This window comes from Oncorhynchus clarkii, chromosome 32 (assembly GCF_045791955.1).
Source record: "Oncorhynchus clarkii lewisi isolate Uvic-CL-2024 chromosome 32, UVic_Ocla_1.0, whole genome shotgun sequence".
Lineage (NCBI taxonomy): Eukaryota > Metazoa > Chordata > Actinopteri > Salmoniformes > Salmonidae > Oncorhynchus > Oncorhynchus clarkii.
The window spans coordinates 28,138,145-28,149,006 of record NC_092178.1 but is presented as its reverse complement, the minus strand read 5'-3'; the positions used below and the strand labels follow the sequence as shown (position 1 = coordinate 28,149,006).

Below are 10,862 nucleotides of genomic sequence, written 5' to 3'. Positions count from 1 at the left end.
GCCTACTGAAGGCATGGCCAAGCCTATGTAGAAATATGACCAAAAGGTTTTACAAAAATATTCCAAAGCAAGCTTGTCCTCAAACAACTCTGTCAAATTGTTTCCCCAACAGACTGACACTAGTTAGGGCCATAACACTCATTTATCCACTACCAGGATGGAAAATGTAAATCGATGGGGCTGTAAAATACTAAATCACGTTATAGATTTTAGGGCAAATTCATTATCTTCTTCCTGTCCCGGGCTTGTGAAGTTAATTTCTTTCTCCAGACAAGTGTCTAGTCTAGCCACTCCTCCGCATCCGTTACAACTGCTGAGCACTCGCGCTCTCTTCTCAGCCACGAGGTGTCCACGCGCAGTTCCCGGGTGGTGATTGGTTAAAGACAACACAAGCATATTTTTCAACCAATGACAGTGATGTGCATGCGCTGAGCCATGTTGTGCATTCTGCTTCCACATGCTCAGCTGAGGCGATCGACAAACCTGGTGAATCACTGGCTGGTCTCCACATATAAAAGCTGCGCCTTCTTGGTTTATAGCTCACACTGTTAACATGAGAGAAGGTAACATATGAGTTTAGTCGTACGCTATAAAGCAAGCATTTTGCGCTGCATCCCAATCGTAGACCTATGAACCTCGCCCAATCATATTGACAGTCTAATTGAACAACAAAACTTCGAATTGGAATAGCTCTGAACTTCTTGCAGTTCAAATCTTCTTCGACTTGGATATCGATTAAATAGCGAACATGGTTGTTATGTCAAAGAGAGTGAAGACCTTCGAGGTTATTTTCAGCGATCCTAGCAAGACTTTTTACTGCAGTGGAGACAAAGTAGCCGGGAAGATCCTGGTGGAAGTAGCTGAGGTGACGAGAGTCTCGGCTATGAAAGTGCTCGTTGGATGCGCAAAAGTGGAATATGCCAAAGGAAAGCAGAAATGCCGAGAGGAGAATGAGTACTTGAGATACGAAGAGGTTGTTCAACTTGATGACCAGCCAGCTGGTAAGATCCTCATATACATTTTCCAAGCAATCAACATGATAACTTGTTTTTAAGTGTAGCCATGTGGCTGCCCGTTTAGCTGGTGCTGCTGTCGATGATGATTAACTTGTTAGCTAAGGTTAGTGACTCTCAAATCATTTTCGTGATTATGACATGCATTTCAAATGTCACTGTAAGGGTTGAATTACATATTAATGTGAAATAACGTTATTAGATTAGTTTACCGAGCTGTTATTTAGACTGAAAGTGTCCCCTACTTATGAGGAGTCATTGATTTAGAGTTGAATTTCATGGAATGAACAATGCAAAAGATTTTGGCAGCATTAACTGAGCAGTGCATGGTCAGTCGATACAGGGAATCCCCTTATGAGGTGTCAAGCATTTAGTATCTATGTTTCACTGTACTTGGCAGAGTGGCATGGTGTCCTTGGCAAACCCCCCAACACAAGGCTTGGCAGGAAGTTAACATAGCTGATAGTCTAAAGTAAAAAATAAACCAACCTTTTGCCTGATTAGTGGAATTGGCAAGATAAATCACCTTTATTAAATGGCTTTCTTTTTCATTTTCAGATCATGATGGATCAGTTATCCTTAGACCTGGCAACAAGTATGAGTACATGTTTGGATTTGAGCTCCCCCAGCAAGGGTATGTCTCTGCATTGGCCTGTATTCTTTTATTGTCAATACAACAAATGCTCCTCTCTGGGTCTGTGGCTATGTCTTATCTTTTTACCTTTTTGTTTCCCCAAAGGCAGATTGTGTCTTCCTACAAGGGCAAGTTTGGCTATGTCCAATACTATGTCAAGGCCTTTATGGAGAGACCTGCTCAGCCTGCCCTGGAGTGCAAGAAACACTTTGAGGTGGAGGAGCCCCTGGATGTGAACACACCAGATCTGTTGGTGAGTTCATCTCTCACTTACCGCAGCCTGAACTGCAAAAGTATAACTAGCTGAGTTGCACGCTAACTTGCCACTTGGAAGTCTGAAAAGAAACTCCTCTTTTAATAGTATTTCTGATACACAACATATGACATTTTGAAAGCATTAACCTGTCTAGGTTAACCCCCCCCCCCCCAACATTCAGCTGAAAAGGCAGCGCGGGATATTCAAAAATATTTGTAGAAATATTTAACTTTCACACATTAACAAGTCCAATACAGCAAATGAAAGATAATCATCTTGTTAATCTAACCATCGTGTCCGATTTTTAAAAATGTTTCACAGCGAAAACACAACATATATTTATGTTAGATCACCACCAAATCCAAAAAAAACACATTTTTTCCAGCCAAAGATAATCACAAAACCAGAAATATAGATAAAATGAATCACTAACCTTTGATCATCTTCATCAGATGACACTCATAGGACATCATGTTACACAATACATTCCTGTTTTGTTCGATAATGTGCATATTTATATCCACAAATCTCGGTTTACATTGGCGCCATGTTCAGAAATGCCTCCAAAATATCCGGAGTAATTACAGAGCCACGTCATATAACAGAAATACTCATCATAAACTTTGATGAAAGATACATGTTTTACATATGATTAAAGATACACTTGTTCTTAATGCAAACGCTGCGTCAGATTTTTTAAAACTTTATGGAAAAAGCATACCATGCAATAATCTGAGACGGCGCTCAGAGGTACACAATATTTCTCTGCCATGTTGGAGTCAACAGAAATACGAAATTACATCATAAATATTCCCTTACCTTTGATCTTTCATCAGAATGCAGTGCCAGGAATCCTAGTTGTTTTGTTCGATAATGTCCATTACTAGTGTCCAATTAGCTACTGTTGCTAGCATGTTTAGTTCACATGTCCAAAAGCTGGCACCAGTCCAGGCGAACTTGGGACGAAAACTTCAAAGTTATATTCCAGGTCGAATAAACTGGTCAAATTAAGTAGAGAATCAATCTTCAGGATGTTGTTATCATATATATCCAATAACGTTCCAACCGGAGCATTCGTTTTTGTTTACAGAGTAATGGAACGCATGGCTATATCATGAGAAATGCGCCTAACCAGGACCTGGCATTCTGCCAGACCACTGACTCAAATAGCTGCCATCCGGTCCCACATCACACTAGAGGCTTCAGTCAACAGTCAGTAGAACGTGGAAGGCGTAGGAAGTGCGAACATATCTATATCTTACTGGGATGTGAATAGGCGATGAGTTGAAAATCAACCAGCCCCAGAATTTCCACTTCCTGTTTGGAAGTTTGCCTGCCATATGAGTTCTGTTATACTCAGACATAATTCAAACAGTTTTAGAAACTTCAGTGTTTTCTATCCAATAGTAATAATAATATGTATATATTAGCATCTGGGACAGGGTAGGAGGCAGTTCACTATGGGCACGCAATTCAACCAAAGTGGAAATGCTGCCCCCTATCCCTAAAAAGTTAACCTGTTGCGACGACCAAACCCGGATCCGGGATTCTATTTATAGACCTAAGCTCATTACCATAACGCAACGTTAACTATTCATGAAAATCGCAAATGAAATGAAATAAATATGCTAGCTCTCAAGCTTAGCCTTTTGTTAACAACACTGTCATCTCAGATTTTCAAAATATGCTTTTCAACCATAGGAAAACAATCATTTGTGTAACAGTAGCTAGCTAGCGTAGCATTTAGCGTTAGCATTAGCGTTAGCATTAGCGTTAGCATTTAGCAGGCAACTATCACAAAAACAAGTAAAGCCTTCAAATAAAATAACTTACCTTTGAAGAACTTCTGATGTTTTCAATGAGGAGACTCTCAGTTAGATAGCAGATGCTCCGTTTTTCCAAAAAGATTCTTTGTGTATTAGAAATAGCTCCGTTTTGTACATCACATTTGGCTACCAAAAAAAAAAAAAAAAAAAAAAAAAAGAAAATTCAGCCCTCAAAACGCGAACTTTTTTCCAAATTAACTCCATAATATCGACTGAAACATGGCAAACGTGGTTTAGAATCAATCCTCAAGGTGTTTTTCCACATATCTCTTCAATGATATATCCTTCGTGGAAGCCTGGTTTCTCCTTGCTCTCAAATGGAAAAATAATTGCACCTGGCTTTACGCTCCAATTTCGACGCAGGGACAGCAGGCGGACACTTGGAAAATGTAGTCTCTTATGGTCAATCTTCCAATGATATGCCTACAAATACGTCACAATGCTGCTAACACTTTGGGGGAAGGACAGAAAGTGTAGGCTCATTCCTTGCGCAATCACAGCCATATAAGGAGACAATGGAAAACAGAGCTTCAGAAATTCTGCTCATTTCCTGGTTGATGCATCATCTTGGTTTCGCCTGTAGAATGAGTTCTGGGGCACTTACAGACAATATCTTTGCAGATTCTGAAACTTCAGAGTGTTTTCTTTCAAAAACTGTCAAGAATATGCATAGTCGAGCATCTTTTCGTGACAAAATATCGCGCTTAAAACGGGAACGTTTTTTATCCAAAAATGAAATAGCGCCCCTAGAGATCAAAGAGGTTAAGAGTGAGCAGTCTGTATCGCAGACTTTTCCCTTGCACTATAATTTCAAATGTGGGATTAGTCGGGTCCTGATGTAAAGCTTCAGGTCGGCAGCTCTGTCATATGCTGCGCATCTGCCTTGTAAAGCCTTAAAGCATGGACAGATTTGTCCCTAGAATTCTTCAAATTATTAAGTTAACTTGGCATTTATGTTGACATGAAGGAAGAGCGATACTGAATTGGAGCTCTAAAAAACATGGTTAAACATCTGTTCAAGTGAGCCCCTGTGAAACCACTATTTTTCTTGCCCTCTCTACAGTCTCCTACAGGTGGCATGAAGGAGAAGAAGGTCACCTGCATGTTCATTCCTGACGGCCAGGTGTCCCTGAATGCCAAGATTGACCGCAAGGGGTTCTGTGAGGGTGAAGACATCTGCATCTGCGCCAAGTTTGAGAACACCTGCTCACGGATTGTGGTCCCCAAGGCGGCCATCATCTCCAAGCACACCTACCAGGCCAATGGCAGGACCAAGGTCTTCCGCCAGAAGCTCTCCTCTGTGCGCGGCAACCACATCATCTCCGGCATGTGCGACGCCTGGCAGGGAAAGACCATCCGGGTGCCCAAGATCAAGCCCTCTATGCTGGGCTGCAACATCATCCGTGTAGAGTACGCCCTCATGGTGAGCATCTTGATCCCCTCCAACTAGCAAAATAGCAGAGTGCTAATGGCTTTGGTGTTAAGCAGCCGTTTCGAGTAGCAAAGAACTTCCATTGGGGAAATTAAGTGTATTGATCAACCTTCAAACTAACGCATCATAGACATGCTTGTAATACTATGGTCATTACTGTAAATCCGCCAGATCCCTTCAGTTGGATAAGGGGATTAGCCAAGTGACCGCACTAGTTTAGACATGCAGCCTTTTGAAATGGCCACTCGGCAAGTCTGGTTTCTAATGTTATCCCGACCTCCAGATCTACATGCACATCCCAGGCAGCGAAAAGCTGATCCTGGAGCTGCCGCTGGTCATTGGCACAGCCGGCCTGGGAAGCCGCACCAACAGCATGAGCAGCACAGATGGCTCGGTCAGCAACGCCTCAGCCAGCTGGGTGTCCCTTCGCATGCCTTCTGCTCCCCCCAGCTACTGTGACGTCACACGTGACTGCCGCCTGGACCAGCCCCTCACGCCCCTTCTGAATGACTACGATGGTGACGACAGCCCCATCTTCATGCACGCCTCTGCGTTCCAGTTCCCAAACCTGCCTGCCTACTCTGAGGTGAGTGTCTCGAAAATAAATGCAGAGTGATTAAGTGATATCTCCATGATGGCACTAGTTGAAGGGTGATTGAATTGATGAGCAGGTGGTCTAACAAAGCGTTTCGTATGTTTCAGGTTGATGAGGAGTTCAGTGGCAACGCTCACATGCTGCAGGTCTGCTGAACTACCTTGTAGCTTCCAGAACTCTGGTCCACTGCACAAGGGCCACTTTCGGCACTTAGCTCACTTGAGTAGAAGAGCCAAACTACTTATGGAGAAGTGTTGGACGGACTTTTGAGAAGTGATGTGGCGGATATCGGAGCTGGCCCTGCATCGAGAAAGGAAGAGGATGTGAAAAGCAAGAAGCTGAAGAGTTCTTGTGCCTGCGCTGTCGACAATCTTTGCTGCGCCATCTAAGCTGATCTGGTTCTGTTGCTGTTCCGGTTTCTGGACGTGCCACTGCAGACCTTGTGGTTTGCGATGTCTTGTCCATTAGTTTCCCACCGGGGCCAAGCACACGTTGACAAGTCCCCAACTGATTATGAATAAGCTCTTTGCTTGTTGGGTGTCCGTCCTTCATAGTGTGTAGTCAATTCTTATAATTCCTGTATTTCATGAAAATTGGGATTTCATCTGAGCAACCATATTTTGTTTATTTCTAAAATGAAAGTAAGCAATTTTATTATGGAGTTTGTTTGACAGACTGATGTTAAGAGGATATTTGTTGCTTTTGATAATTACGACATGTTGAGAGATATATATTCTCCCAAGACAATCGTGCCGAGTCCATATATTTTTCTGTACCAGTGTTTTTGAAAATGTTAATTCTATGGTATTGCACTTTCTTATGGATGCATATTGCTCTGTAACTGCCTACAGGAGATCTCCTGATTTAGATTTGTTTCTGTTGAGAGAAAAAAATGTTATGTTTCTGAGTGTCCAAAACAAAATTCAATATATTATGGCAAGGGCTCAAATTGTTTCTTATTCCAAATGAGGGCTGAATCACTAAGCCAAACAGGTGTATTTAGGCTTAACTCCTCGCACATGCTATCAGACGTTGATATGTGAATATTATTGTCAACATATTTGGTTTCTCCTAGACAGTGTTGCACTGTGGGATGCCTAAGCAGGCCCTCAACTGAATGACTAAGACTGATCTGTGAGAACACATATGCAATGCATCTTTTATATTTTGTGCAGATCATAAATTCAAAGTTTTTGTTTTTGTGAGACCCTATGGGTTAGTATCTATTAATAAAAAGTTTGAATTAATTTGTCTTGTGGTACAAATCTAATGTGCATGACGACAACCTACAATCATTACGGTTTAGCCAAGTGTTAATGGTACCAGGCCACAATTGCTTATAGAGCGAGATGATCCCTTCGCTGAAAGGAAATTTTAATTAAAAGCCTAGGGTGGGATTCAATCTGTATTGCAGAAAAATCCTCGTTTATAGCTCAATTTTAATGGCAATGTTCCAGCATTCGCGGTAAACTCATGTCGGCGCAATGGGATTTTGTTTTTATGCAGATCTGCGATATGTATTGAGTTCTGCGCCTAGTATTTACACAATGGTTCTGAAACCTTCGGTTTCACCAAATTCCATTTTATAACCAGTCATACTATTTTTATTGAACTTGTGTAACTACAGCTTCACGACTATTGGAGGTAGCACCTTTTCAGAACTAAAATCGGGCACAATTTTTCAAGAGACCCACAATAACGAGAGCAAATATACTTGAACCGGGATTCAATCCGATTGCGCTTTGCAATGCATGTTTTAAAGGCAACGTTACCCCATTCACAGTAAATGCTGCATGTGGCGCCTCAATCGGAAATGGCCAAAAAATGACACATTGTGCAAATCCACAATTGATTTCAATCCCTGTCCTTGCCCATAACTTCCCCTACCAACTGAACAAGGATAAACACAATTCTTAGGAAACATTCCCTTCATTTACCTAGCTAGAAAAGATACTTGAAAGGCATTTCAAATGAGAGTGGAGCAAATGCAGGCTTAGTTTAGTTGTGCTATGCATGGTGTATACACTATTGGGTTTGTGACCTCTTATCGTCTTTGGGAAGCTTGTACTTTTATCCTTTCAAGTTACCTCCATGTCTAGTGATCCCAATTATGTTTTGTAAATAGAGGGAGATTAAAAGAACACCTGTTCCCAGGTTTTTACCACTTCACCTCACTTATAATACTGAACTCAGCAAAAAAAGAAATGTCCTCTCACTGTCAACTGCATTTATTTTCAGCAAACTTAACGTGTAAATATTTGTATGAACATAAGATTCAACAACAGACATAAACTGAACAAGTTCCGCAGACATGTGACTAACAGAAATTGAAAAATGTGTCCCTGAACAAAGGGGGGGTCAAAATCAAAAGTAACAGTCAGTATCTGGTGTGGCCACCAGTTGCATTAAGTACTGCAGTGCATCTCCTCCTCATGGACCGCCAGATTTGCCAGTTCTTGCTGTGAGATTGTTACCCCGCTCTTTTACCAAGGCACCTGCAAGTTCCCGGACATTTCCGGGGGGAATGTCCCTAGCCCTCACCCTCCGATCCAATAGGTCCCAGACGTGCTCAATGGGATTGAGATCTGGGCTCTTCGCTGGCCATGGCAGAACACTGACATTCCTGTCTTGCAGGAAATAACGCACAGAACGAGCAGTATGGCTGGTGGCATTGTCATGCTGGAGAGTCATCTCAGGATGAGCCTGCAGGAAGGGTACCACATGAGGGAGGAGGATGTCTTCTCTGTAACCATGACGGACCCTCCACCTCCAAATCGACCCCGCTCCAGAGTACGGGCCTCGGTGTAACACTCATTCCTTCTACAATAAACACGAATCTGACCATCACCCGTGGTGAGACAAAACCGCAACTCTTCAGAGGAGAGCACTTTTTGCCAGTCCTGTCTGGTCCAGCTACCGTGGGTTTGTGCCCATAGGCGACGTTGTTGCCAGTGATGTCTGGTGAGGACCTTACAACAGGCCTACAAGCCCTCAGTCCAGCCTCTCTCATACTATTGCGGGCAGTCTGAGCACTGATGGAACTCAGGCTGTTGTTGTTGCCATCATGTACCTGTCCCGCAGGTGTGATGTTCGGATGTACAGATCCTGTGCAGGTGTTGTTACATGTGGTCTGCCACTGCGCAGGACGATCAGCTGTCCGTCCTGTCTCCCTGTCTTAGGTGTCTCACAGTACGGACATTGCAATTTATTGCCCTGGCCACATCTTGAGTCCTCATGTCTCCTTGCAGCATGCCTGTAGCACGTTCACACAGATGAACAGGGACCCTGGGCCTCTTTCTTTTGGTGTTTTTCAGGGTCAGTAGAAAGGTCTCTTTAGTGTCCTAAGTTTTCATAACTGTGACCTTAATTGCCTACCGTCTGTAAGCTGTTAGTGTCTTAACGGCCATTCCACAGGTGCATGTTCATTCATTGTTTATGGTTTATTGAACAAGCATGGGAAACAGTGTTTAAACCCTTTACAATGAAGATCTGTGAAGTTATTTGGATTTCTACAAATTATCTTTGAAAGACAGGGTCCTGAAAAAGGGGCATTTATTTTTTTGCTAAGTTTATGTCCCAAATTAGATGGTTTTCTCCTTTACGTCTGTCTAGCGTGGGAATCCAAAGTCGTGTCATTTTGCTTATATTACCTGAATGCGATGGTTATACTACAAGCCTGTGGCCAGAATATTTTGGTAATTTGGCCTTTTAACGCTTGATTGACGGAGACAGGCAGATATGGAGTTTGGAGAGGACTCCTTTATTGTTTGTGCCCTTGTCTAGTCAGTGATGGATTCAGTCATGAACAGGGGTAATTTTTCCTAAGCATATTCTCTTTTCTTTCGGTGCTGACGTGCTTGAGTGCTCCTGTGGGTAGAGCGATAAGGGCCGTCGCTAATCTTCTGTCCAGCAGCTCCACCTCCTCTCTTCTCTGACTTAACCTCTGAAGCCTATGCTTCAATTTCACTTTCTGTCTGAACATATAGGGTTGATCCTAAGTTGAGATCCGCAAGGCCTGACTCTTCAGACGTCATAGGGTCACCGGTCACATGACCTGGGGAAACCTTAACAAATTTGTTTCCTGGGCCCACCCCTCGTATCCATTCAGGATCCCCTTACGTTTGTGGACACATGGCCTCACACAGCTCTGTGAGGTCACACCGACTAGCTACGTTAGTAGTAGAAGTGCCCATCCTTATGTCATGCCATGCTTTTCCGTTGCCATTTTGCCAACATCTGCACTAATGTACATGGGCAAACTGTTTGGTTTGGCCATATGTCATGGGTGGGTTGTTGCATGTACAGGTGTACACAACTTCCCTGTGGTCAAAGGATCAGGGTGGCATAGGACAGATTTGAAAAAATAACTGTAATGTCCACCTTCTTCTGGAAACATTCCCAAAGTTAATGGTTGACCAAAGGAGTAGCAGATGGTGAACTGAAATGGTTGAAACCCACCCACGCATATTGGTTAATGGCTGTTTCCCTTGAGATTGTTCCACTCCATTGAGTCACCATTACTTGCCCATTCTGAACTTAATGAGTGGGAATGGCTAATGCGTTGGCTGTGGAAGAAATATCAACAGCAGATAACAGAGCTACCCAAATACTATAGGAAATGTTATAAATAATATATTATTCACTGTAGTATTATACATATATATATATATATATATATATATATATATATATATATATATATATATATATTATACACTAGTGTTTTTGCGGACTAATATTGTAGTATTTACAGTTAAAGCTGCAATATGTAACTTTTTGGGCGACCTGACCAAATTCACATAGAAATATGAGTTACAGATCTGTCATTATAATTGCAAGCAAGTTTAAGAAGTGGTGGATCTGTTCTGTGTGTTTTTGTGAACTGTAGTGTTTTTGCGGACATTACTGTAGTACTTACTACAGAGCTTTTGGGGGATAATACTGTAGTATTTACTATCATATTCTACAGTATAGTACAACATTATATAGTAAGTACTACACATGATCGAGGGACACTACAGTGTGTAGTATAGTGTTCTACAGTATACTACAGTTTACTGTAGAATTCTATATTAAACTATAGTATTTTTTAATGTGGGGATGATG

The 10,862-nt window shown here is 42.2% G+C and overlaps 1 protein-coding gene across 1 annotated transcript; it reads left to right on the top strand.

The window, feature by feature from the left end:
- Positions 1–457: 457 nt before the first annotated feature.
- Positions 458–7,003, top strand: LOC139391763 (thioredoxin-interacting protein-like). The gene is made up of 6 exons (XM_071139297.1): positions 458–1,001; positions 1,572–1,647; positions 1,753–1,900; positions 4,793–5,152; positions 5,445–5,747; positions 5,864–7,003. The coding sequence occupies exons 1-6, from the start codon at positions 749–751 to the stop codon at positions 5,909–5,911; spliced, it is 1,188 nt and encodes a 395-aa protein (XP_070995398.1). The 5' UTR covers positions 458–748; the 3' UTR covers positions 5,912–7,003.
- The last annotated feature ends 3,859 nt before the right edge of the window (positions 7,004–10,862 follow it).